General features: G+C 41.1%; 1 protein-coding gene across 11 annotated transcripts in view; it reads right to left on the bottom strand.

Moving 5' to 3' along the window:
• Positions 1-19,970, bottom strand: part of Ttc3 (tetratricopeptide repeat domain 3) — a 101,334-nt gene that overhangs the window by 35,001 nt on the left and 46,363 nt on the right. For all 11 annotated transcript variants that reach the window (XM_029470718.1, XM_029470719.1, XM_029470712.1 and 8 more), the window contains 14 exons: positions 18,504-18,638; positions 17,747-17,827; positions 15,599-15,711; positions 13,612-13,732; positions 11,774-11,896; positions 10,791-10,892; positions 9,726-9,818; positions 9,135-9,199; positions 8,037-8,173; positions 6,289-6,615; positions 3,738-3,989; positions 2,714-2,760; positions 1,465-1,521; positions 91-161 (listed from right to left, as the gene is read on the bottom strand). In XM_029470718.1, the coding sequence (XP_029326578.1) occupies positions 91-161; positions 1,465-1,521; positions 2,714-2,760; positions 3,738-3,989; positions 6,289-6,615; positions 8,037-8,173; positions 9,135-9,199; positions 9,726-9,818; positions 10,791-10,892; positions 11,774-11,896; positions 13,612-13,732; positions 15,599-15,711; positions 17,747-17,827; positions 18,504-18,638 (1,724 nt within the window). The remainder of the gene's footprint in view (positions 1-90; positions 162-1,464; positions 1,522-2,713; positions 2,761-3,737; positions 3,990-6,288; positions 6,616-8,036; positions 8,174-9,134; positions 9,200-9,725; positions 9,819-10,790; positions 10,893-11,773; positions 11,897-13,611; positions 13,733-15,598; positions 15,712-17,746; positions 17,828-18,503; positions 18,639-19,970) is intronic.

The raw sequence follows: 19,970 nt of genomic DNA, 5'->3' as shown, positions 1-19,970 counted from the left end.
AAGAGAAGGGAGTAAACAAGACTATGTAAACTGGCTGAGTTTTAGTACAAACGCTTGCGTTACACTGAGGCAGTGCTGAGCTATACTTACCTATGGTCTTCTGGAGTGACAGCCTCACTGCTCGGTGCTACTGATGCAGCTCCAGATCCCACTAACATTGGCTGGGTTAAAAGAAAACAAAATAGGGCTGGTGAGATGGCTCAGTGGATAAGAGCACCCAACTGCTCTTCCAAAGGTCCAGAGTTCAAATCCCAGCAACCACATGGTGGCTAACAACCATCCGTAACGAGATCTGGCGCCCTCTTCTGGAGTGTCTGAAGACAGCTACAGTGTACTTACATATAATAAATAAATAAATCTTAAAAAAAAAAAAAAAGAAAAGAAAACAAAATAGGAATGACATTTTACCCTAAAAATGATGAAATTCTAGCATAAATGACAAAAATAGTCTACCTTAAAAATTACAGTATTCTACTCTAAAATGCCATGGAAGAAAAAACCCACCACTGGATTTAATGAGAATTTAAATGAACAGAAAAATACCAAATGTCAACACTGAAAAGCATACTCTGTTTCTTATAAAAAGAATACAGTATTAAAAATTTTAATAGCCAGAAATAGAAATTAAAACTTTGGTAGTTTCCAATTATTTCAAAAATGTAAATATGTCTGTAACTTAATGTAAATAAAACTCTCATTTTCAAAGACACAACGGTAAGCTGTGTGGAAACTTCCACTTGCTTGCACCCCTTGCTCACTCTTTCTTACCCGTCTCCCACATGACCCTCCCTCCTAGCTAGAGCCATGAGGATCTCCCCTCCATATTAAAAATAATGCTCTTCTGTCACCCGTGCTTGGAGTGACAGTGAAAAGAAGGATAAGCCCCTGGCAATCCTGAGGTCATCAGGATGGTTGGAATTCATCACTTTTGACTATTTTAGATAAACATCTGAACAGAAATAACTAATCAAAGAAGTTCTAACACTGTAAAAACAAATACCTTCATATTTGCTCATAAAACTCAGTTAAGAGATACAATTTCTAAGTGTGTCCTAGCTATATACAAGTCATTAACTTTCTTTCCTGTATGTGCATGAGTTCCACAAAAAGCACATTGTATGGTTTTTGTGGGTGCCCTGGCACATGTGTGTGCACTGGGAACTGCCTACAATTAAGTTTCAGGGAACCAGCCGCACCTGGCTGTTTATTACAGGTGCTAAAGAGCCAGGACACAGACCGACCATCTGACCCACAGCCTTCCTGCCTACTGTTCTACTGTCCCCTCATGTGGCCTCGCACGTCTTCCTGCACAAGAATCTAGAAAATAAAGAGCAATGAAGACTTAAAGGAGAAACTCAGTATTTTTAAAGTCATTTTACAAGATGCTTCAAATGTTCCCAGAGCAGTTTCTTTCTCACTAACACTCAAGACAGAGACTGGAGTCACTGCAGAAGGTACCCTTACCTTTGAATCTTTTGGCTTCTTTTTCTTGCCTTTGTTTTTTACCTTGATACAACCAAACTAAAAAGATGAAAAAAAAAAAATCAACGAATCCTCATATAGTAGAATCATAAATTGCAACAAAAACAGCCACTTCCATTTTCCTTGACTAGTCATATATTAAGTATATAGTGTTTAGCAAAAGCAGTCAGTCACACAGTGAGCACACTCCTACAAGTACCACTAAGAGCTTAATGACACCTCATGTTACAAGTAAAATAAAACTGCCCCAACATTTTAACCTCGACTTCTACAGGGCTTATGTTATTTCAGATAAATAATCCGACTTTTAGGTAATTCTGGTGTGCACGACAACAGTATTTCACAGACACTGCTTTCACTAATAAGTAAACCAGACATCCTGTTTGTGGTCAGACACTGGACAAAAGCAACCAATGAGCCGGGCGGTGGTGGCGCACACCTTTAATCCCAGCACGCGGGAGGCAGAGGCAGGTTGATTCCTGAGTTTGAGGCCAGCCTGGTCTACAGAGTGAGTTCCAGGACAGACAGGGATACACAGAGAAACACTGTCTAGAACCCCATACCCACCCCACCACCCGCAAAAGAAAAAAAAAAATCACACAAAAAACAGCAAATGAAGAGATTCACCTTCTCACAAGGTTTGCTCACTGTTTATCCACACTCGGCCTGACATATGTACTAGAAGTTTAAGACACGTTTCAAGGACAGATCATCCTCAGGCTGGCAAACATGCCTGCTTCTTTCTCTTCATGCTGTCAACTGAAGAGCTCCTAACCTGCTGGAGAGCATGAAGAGCCACAGACCACTCTGCAGCTCTCAGTTAAACCAGCAGGGGCTCCTTTGACAACAACACATCATCTTTCTTGACTCAAGAATTCTTCCTTTTCTCTTCCTAAAACGAACGTTTATTAACAGGCATCATGTAGCCTTGCCTGGCACTGAACTCACTAGGTAGCTGAGGATGCTTTTGAATATCTGGTCCTGTTTCTACTTCCTGAGTGGTGGAAATAAAGGCCTGTGCCACCGTGCAGTTATGCACTGCCAAGGATGCAACTTAGGGCTTTGTGCACTCTGGGTACCTCAGCAACTCTGCACCACCGCATTCCCAGTCCCTCCGATGGTAAGGCTTCTGTCTCAGTCTAGCATGTGACCTGTGAAGCAGTAAGCCCTGGCCTGGCTTTCCCTCTGCGCCTCTGTCTAACATAAAACCACCAAGGATTCAAGGACTTACCGGCATTTCATCGCTGTCTTGCTTCCTTAGTACAGTGCATCGGCTGTCTGCAGGAAGAAAAGGAGTCTCTGTGAGGTGACTCAATCCCCTGTGCTTTTGTATCACCTACTAAAGCCTTATGAAGCCACTCTGGACTGTCAGCTAGCCTGTGCCCTTTCTCCTCCTGGCTCTGACAATTCAGTTTAAATCCCTGACTAAAGGAGAAGTCAATGGAGAAGCACCCAGTGTCAACCCAGGCCAGCATCCTCAGTGCCATCCTGGCAAGGAGGTGGTGACACGGAGGAGTCAGTGCCAACGGACGATTCCATGATCTACTGCACCCTCCCCAAATCCCTGTAACTCATGTAACTCAACGATGCCACAGTGAAATAAAGCAGCAATGAAAGTGAAGGACTAATGAAGTCCTTGGGAAGAAGCCTGAGGAGGGCTGGGGAGGCTCTAAAAAAGCAGGGCATGTAGGTTAGGCTTGAAGTGAACAGGCAACAAGTGCTGGCCAGACAAACAGCACATGCTGCAAGGGTACCAGGGCAGTGCTACAAGGTCAGACCTCTTACTGTGCCTTTAACATGCCAAACAGCACACAGACTGAGGTTAAGAGAAAGGGGAGAAGGAAGCAGTTAGCATAGGATGATCTGAAGTACAAAAGAACCACACAGATCAAATCAGTCCATTACAATGGTGAAGAAAATCCAAGAGAAGCTAACTTAACCAGGTGCTGTTTGGCCTATCTGACCTCTGGCATTTCCTCCCACCCCATTCTCTCAGTTCCACACAGGCACTTCCATATCTGCATCCCAATTCCTCAGATTTCCTCTCAGAGAAAGAATCAAAGGCTGGGACCTTTCTTTCAAGTCCTCCTCATTCTTCACCTCTGATCATCAAAAGACTCTCAACCACTCCCCACCCTCCCCTCCCCTCCCCTCCCCCACCCCAACAAGAAAACCCAAACTTTTAGACATAAGAACAGGATTACTTTGTCATTGCATCTTGAGACATACTACACTGCTAACTGTGCTTCACATACCCATTATATCAAAGAACTCGTCTAAGGCACTGTGCAAGGCCGGGAACTTGTCCCTGTTCTCTTCCAGGAGCCATATTAAACAGCGAGCTTCCATTGCCAATGCTGGCTCAAAGAAGTAATCAAGCTGCTTTCCTTCCATAGAGCCCAGTTTGTGGCCGTATTTCTCATCCCAGAGGACAGTCACAACGTGGAAATCAAGCTCCTTGAGAGATGCTCCGTACCGAGTGAAAAAGGGCCCTATGGCGTCCAAGCCTGCAACACAACAAAGCCCAAATCACAGGAGCCAAAGTATTTACCTCAGCAAAATCTCCAACCACCACATCTTTTTTTTTTTTTTAAAGATTTATTTATTTATTATATGTAAGTACACTGTAGTTGTCTTCAGACATTCCAGAAGAGGGCGCCAGATCTCGTTGCGGATGGTTGTGAGCCACCATGTGGTTGCTGGGATTTGAACTCTGGATCTTCGGAAGAGCAGTCGGGTGCTCTTACCCACTGAGCCATCTCACCAGCCCCCAACCACCACATCTTTTGGAAATAATTCTATTTATAGTCTGCGTATATTTTCAGTGAAAATGTTTAAATAATACATTAGTCAAAAATATAGTGCATTTCATAAACAAGATTTAACATTGAGGTAACAATTATAATAATTCTAGTGGTTCCATTATTAAATTCCCTTTAAAACATAACATTATTTTCCACTAATTCTTGACTTTTGTTTCTGATTGTATTCCTTTTTTTTTTTTTTTAACAATGTTTCAATGTCTTCCTATATGCATTCCATACCAGCCAGACATCGGCAATGTATAAATCTTTCCAAATGCCTTGAAAAGAACTATGCTAGACAGACGCCTCCTCAAACATCTACAAGAGTTGTTTCTTATCTTCCCAGGGTGGTGCAACCCCACAGACCCCTACTAACAACCTCCAAAGTTGCCTTTCCACCATGCCTCACAGGCACCCTAGGTGTCAAGTCAGCAAGAGATCACTCCTGGATAGCTGATTCCTCCAGACAAAATTCTTAGCTTGTAGAAGTCACAAGGTATGAGAAATCTGCATCTTTTCACACAAGAATCCATGGCAACATAATCTACACCTTCAATGAAGTTTAAGAGACCTGGCTGTGAAGAGATGCACTCCTGTTCCCTAGGTGGTCCTGACCACAGTGTGCGCCACGAGGAATGTAAGCAAACAGTAAAAAGTTTCTAATGTTAATTTTCTCTCTCTCGAAAATCTGTTTCTTTCTCCCTCTTTTATATTGATCAAACACACTGGCTTCTAAATTAAACACACACACACACACACACACACACACACACACACGAGTGATTCCACTCTACAGACTTTTGTAAGAAGGAACTAAAGTCCCATGAATTGAAAATTATTTCCTTTATTAAATAAATGTGTTTTAATTCAGGTTAGAATAAAAGCCTAGTTAAACAGTGAGTATGCATACATACTTACTGTCTTCAGAGTGAACATGAACTACATCAAAAGGCCCTAAACCATCCTGCTGGTGAGGAACTGCAAGCATCAACTGATGCATTTACTAATGCAGACAGTGCTGGGTGTCCTCTAGCCCCCAGAGCACAACTCAGTAAGCCTACTTCTCCAGCTTGAGTCTACCCTCTATAGCAAAAAAACCTAAGCATTAACTTTTTAATTTGCTTATCTGATAGACAATCTTATCATTTACGAGTAACTGGTAAGACCTATGCAGACCCAGGTGTGTTGCTCTCTTAACTCTGCCAAGCTCGCTGCCTTCTTATGTCATCAGCCACCAAAAGCCTGGGCTGATTGGAGAGGCGCTGTTCCTCTTCTGTGGCTTTCCCTCCTAGTCTTTATCAACAGTTGCTAACTGAGGCACACACTGTGCCAGGCCAGCTGCCATTCCAGGCATCATCACAATACTGCCTCGTAAGTGCCACGGGCACCCACCCTCACCCAGTGTCACAACCATGGCATCCCCAGTCCTTGCAGGCCTTCGACACAGAGCTTGCGTGTAAGAAGTTTTCTTAATCTTTCCTTCCCCCAGTCAAATCAGCAAAATCAGAACAAAAGCATTTGCAATAATCCTGCCATTTGTAACAGCTAAGTACCAGGGTACTTGACAGCTAGCCTCACCTACTGGTCCCTTTAAACAGTTATCAACAGAATACAGACTTTCTGGTTTTGTTTCTTCACACAAGCACCTGCAGCCAATGCACTTAGAGCAGGCAGCACAAGTGTACAGCTACTTCTGACTTAGTTTACACACACGCAGGTAGCTCAGCACAGTTAGGTCTGAACTTCTTACAGACTGGCCTTTCCTGTGTTTTCATCTTTTGAACGTGTCTTATAACCTATCTATAGTGTAACCTAATTATAATCTATCCTAGCGTAGCCTAAAAACCACCTGTGTAGAAAGAGAGTATCTTTAACCATACAAAAACGTAGCGATGCATTTAAGCCATCACAAAAAAATAAAACAGCAAAGTAAAAAGGGCTCAGATGCCTGTATTTGCCCTTCCTTCCAAACACGACTGCTCTAGAACTTAAAGGAACCTACCAAAACTATTCAGTCTCTGGATCCAGGGAGCCAACTTGGGGTCTAACTCTTTAAGCTCACTCAAAACATGCAGAAATATCCGTGTCTTTACTCTGTTCTTCTCTTGGATCAAGTGACCGATGACATAGTCCACTGCTTCATGGACAAAATTTTTGCTAGAAAAGCATGTTGTGTAGTCTTCCGTGCTCAGAACCTTCCAAGAGAGCAGCTCTTTGAGAAGCGTGGATGTATTCAATACAACAGATTTAATCTTGTCAGCGTTCTGCTTTATGCACTGCAGGATTCTGTCGTCAAGAAACTGACAACTCTGAGCACCGTCGGAGGTTTCTGAGAAAAGGGAGAAAGGGGAAAACGGGGTAAGCTAGGACTAATCTGCAATTATACAAACTTGGAAGGAGATAATGTAGCATGCACAGTAACATAAACATAGCTGCTTTCTGTTTTTATATTATATTTATATTCTACAGGGGAGAACATGAACACAGTTCCCCACTACACGCTTTTGGGGAAATTGCAGGGTTCAGCACATCTAGAGTGTAGTGAGTCAGCCTTGCCAAGGAAAACCATGTCGGTGACCATGGCATCTCCCCTGCCAAGTTCTATATGACTCTGGTTTGACTTACACAAACCACTCAGGAGATTTTAAATTTGGAATATGCACATTTAATAGTTACCTTGAAAAGGCCAGAAAGTTCAAAAATTGAGAAAAAAGCTATTTGGGAAGCTAGGGCAGGAAGATCACAAGCTTGAGGCTCACTCTATCAGGGCCAACCTGAGCAACTGAGTGAAAGGCCCCCGAAGACAAGTAGGAGAGCTGGGCCAACTCCACTCACTGCACTGGCCAGTTCACGGGTTCAATACACACCCCAAGCCCCACAGCAAGTACTTTACCACCTGTTTTTCAGATCACTTTTATAAGAGAATTTAAAACTATATCTAAAACCCTTTTTTCCTCTAAAATAAGCTTTCTTCTCCCAAATATTCTTTCATAGTCTCACCAACTAAACTTTAGATGCATTCTTAGTTTGGAAGTATGCAAAGGTAATACATTTGCTGAAAAAAAATTCAATATGAAAGAATTTTGATTTACTTAAGACATTTCTCAAATACTAGGCAGATGGAAACAACTAAACAGCAAATGGGAAATATTTCATCTAAGGGACATGCAATAGAAAAGGGGCAAACGTTATTTTAACCCAAAGCTGGCAGGTTCACAGTCTAAAACTCTGACTTTTAATAAACCGACTGTCAGAACTGAACTCTGCTTCACATTATTGCAGATCACTTCAATGCTCGTTCAGAGCACTGGAACATAGATCCATTAACACGCCTTACAGCGCCCTGTCAGGTAAGCTGCCGTCACTGGAGAAGAGGTTTGCCTGGAGCAAACTCCCAGGGGGTTTGTATTTGAGGAAGAGTTCTCCATACCAACCTACTTGTCTCAGAATAACAGAGGGCTCTTTATGGTTTTAGGTTTTGGGGGACAGAGCCTTGTTATGTGTTACAAGATAACCTCAAAGCCATGGCAACCTCCTGCCTTAGCTTCGTACATGTAGGGTTAATAACCTCATTTAGGCTAGTAGAAGGTAGTATTAAGAATGTGACAAAAATCTGATTTTTAGGTATTCAAATAGTAACTAAAAGTGATATTTGATCTAGTAACAACTAGTATGAAGCCATCTAAACTGAATCTGCATATCTGCACTTTAAAACAGGTATACTGTTTCACAGTCTGCACTTTCACATACCTTCTGGCTCTTCATTTTTAGGTGGATTGCTTTCTCTTAAGTCCTCTTCCATTCTTTCTTGTGCTAACTTTTTTGCCTCTTGTTTTTGGATCTTTCTCTTCAATTTTTTGTCTTCTTTCAGTCTTAACTTCTCTAGGCTGATGGACAGTGGCAATTAGTGACAATGTACCTTTGTGTTAAGCCTAATACACTATTTTCTTTGTCTGGTATAGAAATATTCTCCAAATAAATTAACACGTTTTAATAATTAGAATCTGTTCTATAACTTCTGTTCAACCCAAAATGCATTGATCTATAACACCAATTCAGTCAAAATAAGGAACTTATTTTATGAAAACAGCACTTCAATATCAAGTGACATCTAACTAAGGGTGCCATCCTTAAAAGCATATGGACCCTAAGTCCGGGTACACAGACTACAGCACAGTCATTGGGAAAGCAAGAGTCTGCACAAGCACGTGTAACTTCCCATCTCAACGCCAGGTCGTCTCCTGGGAGACCAGTCATGCCCCACAGCCTGGTAAGCTGGTTGATGTGGTTACACTGAAAATACTCCAGCAAGGAACCCTGTTCACCTTTTCTTGTGCTTTCTCCTGGTCACAAATGATACTAACAAAAGAAAGAAGAATCACCCTTTAGAGTGAAAAGAAGCAGGACCAGAAAGAAAAAGAAAAAAAGGATTGGAATTATTTGGACTGAATAAAGATGCAGAGGTGAGTGATTTTGACAATATATTGAGAATGTCAAGGTAAGAACTAGTTATTGGTTCAAAATGTTTGCTGAAAAGATGAAAAAAAAATTGAGATGCTTTGAAATTAAAGGTAAAATGCCCAAGAATGAAATAGACCACTTCTTCCGAAGTACCAAATCTGTTTACCAAACATTATAACATGAAATGTCGTTAATTTCAAGCATCAATCACTAACTGATTCTGGTTCAAGTTTAGCCTAGTTCTTTTAGTTTAAGAATACATAAAATCATTTTCAAATATTTGTTTTGTACACACTGTAAAAAACAGCATAATTTAGAAGCTTACATTTAATATAATTATATTCTACAAGACACCATAAAACTACTGCTTGATGCTCAAAGTCTTACCTGGAACATTTCTGTTTCAGAACAGGTCTTGAAGGAACCTTTTCTTTTATGACCTTGTGTTCAAACTTAAAATAAAACAAAGACAGCTAAGGTTTTTCTTATCCTTCCATGATACAAAACACAAAGCACAGGTAATAAGGACTTCAGCAGCGCCCTCGCCACTGCTCACTGACAGAACAGTAGAGAGGCTCTCTCACCACACATAAGCCCAGGAAGCCTTAACAAAGTCATTTACTGAGAAGAGGAACAGGACAGGAGACACTTTAGGAAGAAGTTTTTAAAAGTTACAAGCAAGAAGAAAACCCAATAAGCTCTGAGTGTTATTACACCTACTCACTGCTGTTACCCCTCAAAGTTCAAAAGCCCCATCCCCACCAATACCCAAAAGTTTGATGGCCTTAGATCAAAGAGCAAAACCAATATAACTAGAATATAAACCACTCCTCCTAGTATCACTGACCGAGCAAGCCTCAGTGCAATTCACACTGTGACATCCTTGCCTTCTCAAAGACAGGACCCACACAACACTAAGTCCACACACGTAAGCCAGGTCTTATCAGTTTTATGAAACAATCTTTACTAGACACTTACTTCACATTTAACTTGACCTCCACTGCTGTAGATGATAATCTTAGAAATGATTCCCTCACAATCGGGAGTGAGACAGATTCCTTGTAGAAAATCCTTTTTGATTAAAAAGAAAAAGCTTATGTTTTCAGTAGATAAACATATACATGTACTCCATTATATTCCCAAAGACTTGTTAAAATAGGATACAGCCTCCTTTAGTAAGCTCTGAAGTTCCCATACAAAGAATATACAGTGAGTGTGCTTTGGTTTGTGAAAGCAAAGTGAGCTCACACGGCGTGAACCGTGTCTAAGCAGCAGCTCCATCCCTTTAGGGACTGGCCATCGGACTTCCCTTCTGAGACAGGAATATGCTCCATAAAAGGCCACTGTTCAACTTGCTTTCAGAAACAGAGAATGTGGCACACAGAACAGAGCTGCCATCGCTCAACCCTGATCAACAACTGAAAACTTTATAGCATCCAATAAGAGACTAAATTTCTCATCACAAGACATAGTAAGGGACCACTCGAGGGAAGGCCATTTAGACTCCATGGCTTCTGAGTCACAGCATCCTTCCCCTAGTTACACAGGAACTGTTTCACCTAACTTGAGTAATTCCTACTGGTAAGTTATAATAAGCTTTTCCCCCAAACGAGAGATTTGAAAAGATTTCCCTAAGTCCGTAGATTATACAGACCAGATGGATAACTTATTAACGCAAATTAGACCAAAAACTTATAGCTTCTTTCATGTGTTCTCAGTAATTGCAGACACCCCCGCATGAGAAACAGCAGTATACATTTTAAATGTTGAGACTTTGTTCATTTAAACTGTCTGCTGACGGACAATCTTCAGAGAACTAATACTGTGAGCACAACCTAAGATACGACGAGGAAAGCGAGCGCTGAGACACTGGCCTTGGATCACAATGGTAATTGCCTTTACAGTCGCAGGAAACATAAACACGCTGCTTTCCCGCCTTGTTATTACTCCTCTGTAAAACCTAACAATCCTGGGTGCACTGCACTGGATGCACACTTCCTAAAGACACAAGTATAATGCAAAAATCTAACCTTTATGCCTTACCTTGTCAATTTTATCATTAAAAGTTGTTGTTTTTAACTTTTTCCAGCAGTTCATATGAAATTCTACTTTACAGTATTGGCAGCAGCTAATTCGTATAAAACCCTAGGGTTCAAAGATATATATATACATTTAAAAAATGTCTATACAATACATTCACAATAGCATCCACGGAAATCACTAAAAGTCTTATATTCACTGACAGACATAACGAGACATACTATTTCCATACGTGGTGATACACTGCTACTGCCCAATGCCTGGCTGTGCTGTCAGAGAACTTGACTTTCACTGCTACAGCAGGAAGGTGGCTGTCCTTCCTAATACACTAAACGTTGGATAAACATCATTTCCTCTGACCTACAGCTTCTACCTCCTCTTCTTCCTCCTCCTCCTCTTTAGATTTATTTATTTTATGAATGTGAGTACACTGTTTATCTCTTCAGACACAGCAGGAGACACATCAGACCCCATTACAGATGGTTGTGAGCCACTTTGTAGGTACTGGGAATTGAACTCAGGACCTGTGGAAGAGCAGTCAGTGCTCTTAACTACTGAGCCATCTCTCCAGCTCTAGCTACTATGCTCTTAAGTAAACTAATAAGTCATTCAGTTACATAGCAGATTTGCCCTCAGTAATTATCTACAAGATAATTCAGGCTTCAATGACCTTGAAATTTTCATATTTAAATTTTGCAACATATTTAAAATGTGACAAATCAGAGGAAACAATCATTTTGTTTCCTATGTTTCAGTGCTAGAGGACAAAATGGAGCCAGCTAGCCAGCTTTCTCAGGTCACCAAACAACTGACATCATTGCTTTGGTTCCTCTGGTTTCCATGTATGGCAACAAAGAGCTACAGGGGAATGGGAGGAAAGGGGACATAAAGTGCTGCCAAGCTAGAGAACCTGCAAGCCTCCACGCAGAGAACCATTCTGAATTCACTTAGAGATACTTTTGGAAAATAGTAAATTCATTATTTACCTTAAAGTCTGGATCAGTTAGGTAAATCTGAATTTTAGAATATCCACGGCACTTCTGATAGCAACAAACAGCATCTGGCACTGGGGGAAACTTGCATTCTTCAACAAACTTCTCTAACATCACCTATATAACAAAATAAAGAAAAGTGATTAAATACTGGTCCGACACTAGTGTATCAACAAATCTGCCTGTAATTTCTCCTGCCATCAAATATGGACAGTCTAAGAACAAACCATACATTTTTGTTAAGTCTTTTCTTTAAAAGGGCAATACACGTTTAGGAGGGGGGAGTTATCTTCAGCATCTAATCTCCTTCAGGATTGAAAGGACTTACGAAAGGCAGAGCACCCTCAGGACGGCCCTCTGCACATCACTTCATCAGAATCCACTCTCCGAGTGCACCCTCTGAACCCCTTTGCACTGTACTTATTCATCCTTGTACTGAAGCCCCACGACACCCATGCCATGTTTGCAGTACTGGTCTGTTTAAGTCACCCCGATGTCTTATTCCAGGCTTGTATGAATATTTAGCAATCCTTGGCTTTGTTCTTCACTAACAGCTTTGCTGGCTATAACTACTACACCAGACAATTCGCACAAGCACACAGTAATGTGTTCACATTTATGTGTTTACCTTATGTTTTCAAGGCACATCTTCCTTGTGACATTGTGCCAGTACCTTTTATTTATCTGTTCACCATGTGACACACTACAGTCATTTCTCCCTTCAGCCTATTTTAATAATTTTTAAAAACCCATCTCTGCTTTTATGTTACGTGACTGTGTACATAAACCATGTGTGTACCTGGTGCCACACAGCTCGGAAGAGATCATTAGGTTTCTGGAACTGGAGGTAAGAATGGTTGTATATTATCATGTGGGGGCTAAAAAATGGACTTGAATCCTACAAAAAGCAACAAGTGCTCTTACCCAGTGGGCCATGGCTCCAGGTCACACCCCCTTCAAGCTGTTATAGACCATGCTGGTCTGGTTACTCAGACATTCAGTTCTTCTGAGAACATGCTTTCCACTGTACATACTGAGATACAAAATAGCTATATCACTCAGTACTGTAACTTAGCTACCTAAGGAATTGACAGGCTATTTCTGTACAGCAAATTTACTGTTTTACATTAGAACCTGCAATGCATCAAGGCCCTGCTCTACCTATATCCTTGTTACAGCCTAATAGGGGCAAAGTGTTTGCTCTGGCTTTCATTTGTATTTCCCTGAAACTGACAGTGTGCTAACTGGTCACATTTATAGTTTCTGGGCAGAAATGTCTCTTAAAATCCTATCAACTTCTTAATTATCTTCTTATTGGAGTTTTAAAAGTTAATCGTGATTCACCCACAGTCAAGTTCTAAGCATCAGAGTACCAAATATTAAGTAATGCCCTCACTCACCAAACGCACATGGGATTTAGACTTTCTGGATCCAGTAATGAATCCTTATGGCCCTCGACATGACATTGATCTCATTTTCTATATAGCAGCTATAATGGAATTCCACTGCCATAATGACACCTAGGTACAGCCAATATACACTGCTTCACTGTGTCTAACTCTGCTGCTTCCTTGTGCTTAACCTTGTGATAATCACCCGAACCCCCACCCTTTATCTCCCTCATGTGTGAACAGATATGATCATGATCTACTACTTACAGGACCGCCTTAAGGAAACCTGACATAAGCAAAAGGCAGGAGACTAGCACCCAGGAACACCCAGGGCATTCAGAGAGGCATGCACAGAGCGCTGCTACCTCTGTCCTCTAGCCCCAAGTCTTCATGCAGAGAGGCTCTCAAGCCAGAATGGAATACTTGAACAAATAAAGTTACCTTGACTTTTTCTGGCTTAGATTCTTCAATAATCACATTACTTGTGGGCCAAGTTAGAATTCCAGGGAGACGACTAATTAAAGTCTTTGCTTTTTCAAAGTGATTAAGAGCTTCAAGAAATCTAAAGACATAATTGGGAAGAAAGAAGATATTAAAGATGTGGCATAATATTTTATTCCACAGTAATTCACCAAGACTTCAAGACTGCTGAAAAGACCACATATGATAAATCGATAGACATAAATATCCAATGTAATGTATTTTCTTTTTAAGTAACTAAGATATTATTGCTACTTGTTACAGAAATGTAAACGAAGCACATTTCTGTCTAGAATCTCCTACATCCCTGATCCCAATCAGACAGTAACTAGAAACTAAAAGAACTTACTTTAGTCTCAAAGATCTGCAAAGAAGCCAGGCATGGTGACGCACGCCTTTTTTCCCAGCACTTGGGAGGCAAAGGCAGGCAGATTTCTGAGTTCGAGGCCAGCCTGGTCTACANAGTGAGTTCCAGGACAGCCAGGGCTATACAGAGAAACCCTGTCTCAGAAAACCAAAACAAAAATCTTCAAAAAAGGTGTAGACACACACTATGTTAGAGAACCTAAAATCATAAAAGTTCTTCTAAAAAGTAGAAAAAGATTTAAGGTTAATCAAGTCCTATATGATATTCGATTATCAAGAATTTTTCTTCTGTAAAATCATCTAAAATAATTCAAGGGTCCAAACAGACTTGTCTTAAATCCTAAGCCAGTATCATGTCTCCTCAGGTCACACAGCCCATTTAGGGAGGCAAGACTGAGAAGCAGGAAACACTTCCAGAACAACAAAGTAAACTAGAGCAAGTGTTTCAACCACAGAGAGGTTTAGAGACTAGGCTCGTAGCTGAACTTGCAATCTATGAACATGTGAATTCCTCGGGTCCTATGCACTTTGAGGAGGCAGCTTCTAAAGCAAATCACAGCCATGAGAACAAGCCATACCTAAGACAGACAGACAGACATCACAGCAAAGGATCTGCTGCGCTAACATGAAACCCTGAGTTCAGATTCCTAGCACAAGTCTGTAACCCCTGTGTTACAGAGGGGGAAGGGAGTGGAGGGAGTCTGTAGACCCTGGGGCTGACTGGCCAGGCCAGGTTAGCAAGCTCCAGGTTCACTGGCAGACTGTCTCAGATACTGAAGTGGAAGGGCCAGAGAGACTGATGGCTTGGAGGATAAAGGCACCTAAAACAAAGCCTGGTGACTGGAGCCTTACACCTGGAACTGTAAAAAGTTGTACCCTGAGGTCACATGAGGTGTTATAACACACACAGTCTATACATACACACAATAATAATTAATTAAAGATATATGGTAGAGCTGGGTGTGGTGACGTATGCCTTTAATCCCAGCAGGATTATCTCTGAGTTCAAAGCTTGCCTGATTTACATATCAAGTTCTAGGACAATACATTTAGACCCTAAAAACCTATATAAAAAAAGGAGGCATGTGTGTGTGTGTGTGTGTGTGTGTGTGTGTGTGTGTATGTGTGTAGAGATAGTGGTTAAGAACATTTGTTGCTCTTGCAAGCACCACAGTTCAGTTCCCAGTATCCAAGTAGCAGCTCACAACCAACTCCAGTTGCAGAGGATCTGACGCCCTCTTCTGGTCTCCTCAGCACAGCATGCATGAGGTGCACTGAATCACAAGCAGGCAAAACATCCATACACATAAAATAAATACATCTTTAGCCAAGTGTGATGGTGCACACATTTAAATCGTAGCACTCGAGAGACAGAGGAAGGCATAGCTCTTTGAATTCCAGGCCAGGTAGAGTTAAATAGGGAAACCATGTTTCAAAACAACAACAAGTACTAGTGGGAGAAGCGAGGAAGCACTTCTCTCTCGCCTACATGCATGCTCAGCACGGTACCCAACCATTGCCTGGGCAGAATGAAAGAATCACCACAGAGACCACCTTGGTGCTCCCCATGGCTTCTACTGACCTGTTCTTTTTCAAATACACTTTTCCTATTCCACAGTAGGCCAAGCAGTCGAGCCCCTCATTGGGATAGTGTTCGATAATCCTCTTAAACTGGTTTTCGGCTTCAGACAGCTCCTTCAAAAGCAGAAAGAACAGTCATAGGAGAGAAAAGCTGAAACAGACTATCTTAAGGTTGATTCTTGTCTAATATTTAGAAAAATACCTATGTATCAAAAAGTTCTATTGCAAATTTTGTCTTTTTTATTTCACTTTCTTGTAACTTATATGTGTCACTCATGGAAACTCAAGGGAAACAACAAAAGCAATCCTACTGAAAACAGACTGCCAATGGACAAACATTACTGACACTCACAGGTCTATTTTCAATACAGTAGCTGTGAATTCATGGTGTAAGGACGGCTGATTTGGGTACAAAGACAGCACAACATATAATGCAGTAAGTGTCGTTGCTCTGGAAGAGCTGCCATTCCAATGACTTTGGCATGACACTTTACAGGTTGAGAAAAGAGCTTGTGTTAGCCGGGCGTGGTGGTGCATGCCTTTAATCCCAGCACTTGGGAGGCAGAGGCAGGCGGATTTCTGAGTTCGAGGCCAGCCTGGTCTACAAAGTGAGTTCCAGGACAGCCGGGGCTATACAGAGAAAAACCCTGTCTCGGAAAAAAAAAAAAAAAAAAAAAGAGCTTGTGTTAAACACTGTTGCATTATAAAAACTTAACAGAACTAAAGAGAATATTATTACATCTTCAACAAGAGGCATCTCTGTGCTTCAGATAAATTCTACTAAAAAATAAAAAAGACTCATAGTTGTGTAAAGTAACAGCAAGCACACTGTGATGGAAGAGAAAGTGAGGGCAAATGGGGCTCTGGACGCTCTGAGGCCTATTCCAAAGGAGGCTTCTAAGGCGGGCTGCACATAGGCTTCTTGGGAGCTCCTCTGCAGGGCAGTTTCCAGGAGGAGCTATGAATAAGTGTGTGCAGTACAAACAACATACACTGCATACGTGCTAGTCTGCTGAAAAGCTTTTCAATGTGTTAAGTTCTAGTATAATTTTTTCATTAGTTTCACTATTTCTACAGTAACTCACAGATGCAACTTCAGCTTTGAAGTCTTGATTCCTACTATCTATTAGTGGAATCAAGACAGGAGTGCATGGGAGGCAAGCCTGCTGCTGTGTTAACAAGAAAACGATCCCAGGCATCATGAACCCTTGGGAAATGAATCATGGATTTTGATTTTAATTAAGTGGTAATGTTAGCTTTTATGTAACTAGGGAAACTTAGGGCCCAGGTTGGCAGGAAGGGTATATTACATGGACCCATCACTCAGTCAGCGGATCATTTTCATGTTTGATTTTTCTAATAAAACATCACACTACAATACTAACAACTTCCCCAGGCCCTTTCTACTTTCTTTTTGGTTTTTCGAGACAGAGTTTCTCTGTGTAGCCCTCGCTGTCCTGGAACTCACTCTGTAGACCAGGCTGGCCTCAAACTCAGAGATCCACCTGCCTCTGCCTCCCGAGTGCTGGGATCATAGATGCACACTACACCCCGGGTCACTGCACACAGTGATTACTGTCTGTGGTCTGGAGATGTCTGGGGGACTTACTAGTAATGTCCCACTGCTTACAGAACATACAGAACAGACTCACAATCATGTTTTGCTCCAACTAGCCCTTTCCCTTGACAATACATTTTTGAAATCTACTTCGTCTGTGTGTAAAATGCAGACTCCTAGAAATTGCTAAGTATAGCTTTTCTCTACTAGGAAAGCAAAGAAAATGTTCTTTTCTTCTTTGAAGACTGGGTCTTGGTCCAGGCTGATGTCAAATTTATGACTCTCCTGGTTTTGTTTCCGAACTGGGATTATAGCCGTGAATCACCACCCTGTCAAACAACTCTAAAGCAATTCACCCATCAACTTACGCTGGTGTTTAGAAGCAGGAAGGAGGAGGAGAGCAAGCTTGAAACCAAAGCAGGCAGACAGCAAGACCGTGTTCAAGGCCCACAACACCCCCGCAAAAAACTAAGTTAAACTCAGCTATTTTAGTCTTTCAAGAAAGAAATGAGCCAAAATAAGAGGACAATTTCAAAACACCTTCCACATCCAATATTGTATTTCAGTCGTTTATCTCTGTTAACAGTTTACCTCTGGTCGTCCTATTCCAAGGAGAGAAACGGCAAGTCCATAGACTACTAATACATAATTAATCATGGCCAGGTTCAATTGCTGTCAATAAAAACACACCAGTTAACAACCCGAACACAAGCCTGTCCTCTCAGCATCTCAATAACGTCCTAGCTACACAAGCGTAGAGTAACATCTTACTAACAGAACAGATGGAGTAGAATTTACCACTCAGATTCAGGGGCTCAGAGTGTCATGGGGCACAATGCAGAATGGACTAGGAAGGCTGCATTCTTTTCCACATAATAGGGTCTGGAGACAGACTGAGGTGTCTGCTCTTATGATCGTGCTTTAGATTGACAGGAGTCCAAATCCTGAACTTGGCAAAGATCAGGGGTTATAAGAGACCTAAACCATGGCAAAGGAGTGAGCACCCACGTGGACCACACACATTTGGGAGCACTACTTGCCTCCCACACCAGAGGAGTCACCTGATCTCTCAGATTTAGGGTATACTATACAAGTTAACCCATCGGAGATACAGCACTGTTACTAAAGTAACAGCACTGTTACTAAAGAAGTTACAGTCCTAGGCAGGAGAGATACTCAGCAGTTAGGAACAATGGATGCTCTACCAGAGGACCCAGGTCAATTCCCAGCATCTACTTGGCAGCTCACAAATGTCTAAGAGTTCTGCTCCAGGGATCTGACAACTTCATATAGACATACATATAACACCAATGTACATAAACAGGAAGTTACAGTCAACCAAGCTTACCTTTATTTTCTGAGGGTCTAAACCATTGAGCAGCTCTGTAAAGGCCTGGGCAGCGCTGCGGCAGCGCTGCTCTAACAGGGCCGTGTACCCATCCTGAATCAAGCTCCTAAGCATTTTCATGATGTTAGCAAAATCCTATGGGAAAAATTCATGAGTCCAAACCTGTATCTTGTTATTTTAAAACTTAAGACAATAAGTTGATCAGTAATAAGAAATTTTTCAAAAAATGAATTATATTTATTTATTTTGTATGTAGGTGGGCGCAACTGTCATTATAGGAATATAGAGGTTAAAAAAGAAACCTTGTAGGAGTTACTTCTCTATACACTGAGCTATCCCACTGGTATGATCAGTAACATTTTACAAGTGACAGTCAAATACTAAAATGCCCCTGTATCATAAAATTCCTTTCGCAGCAACATAGTTTTAAAAGGTGCTGTGTCAGCACATTACCCTGATCTGTCAGCTGAAATGGGTTGTGGTCATGACAAAAAAGGGTGGCTTATTTTAATAGATCTTGTTTATTTTTCCAGGCCCAGCACCGTATTTTGAAGTTTTAATAACATTCCAAGACCACCGCTTCCACAGGTGAGTTTTGTAGTTGGGACTAAAACAATTAGGACACATTGAGATCAAGCAATCAAGCAATTTCTCTCAGATTTTTAACAACAGTCACCCTGACCTGAAACAAACCTTTATTATAAGCAAAAGGTGGCTGTTCCAAGTTTTAACTCCAGTCCTGATTAACATGTACCAGACAAATGTAACCAGACAAAACTATTAGGATACAGATCAGTACATTGAACTCAAAAGGAAAAACAAAAAACTAGAATTAAAGGTACCACTGAAGCACCTTTGTACATCTTGTAATCTGATGATATACATGCAGGTTATCATTTAAGTTTATATTTTAATTGTATGGCTATTAAATAGCCATGGGTATAAGTTACACAATTCCATATGGATGGGAGGAGTTAGGACTACAGGAAGCCATGCATGTATGAGTTAGTCAGTGGGAGAGAAAAACAAGATTTTTAATGTGAGGTTACAAACAAATATCGAAAAGATCTCATACCATCAGGGAGGCTATAGTGACACACAAGTTTCCTGGTAATTTCTACCCAATACATCAAGTGTAAGAGAATGTGCTCTTGAAATATCCCAGGAAAAGAACAGCTTTTGTATAAACTTGATGTTTGCTACAGTATTTATGACACAATGTAAAACCATATTTAAGATATGAACTTAACAGTATAAAGTATAGTGTTCTCCCAAAAATATCCTTCATCTGCTTTGTAGGAATTGATCCAATTTTAATTGCTCTGTTACTCGAGGAAAGAGACCAGTAGAGCAAGACCATTTTGTTGGAAATCATTTCCCTCAATACAACCCAACTTAGATTCACTAGACTAGAAATTTCCAATGAGCAGGCTGCAAACCTTCTTACCATGGACCCAAATTTCTTTT

Source organism: Mus caroli, chromosome 16 (genome assembly GCF_900094665.2).
Source record: "Mus caroli chromosome 16, CAROLI_EIJ_v1.1, whole genome shotgun sequence".
NCBI lineage: Eukaryota > Metazoa > Chordata > Mammalia > Rodentia > Muridae > Mus > Mus caroli.
This window is presented reverse-complemented; position numbering and strand designations above follow the sequence as displayed.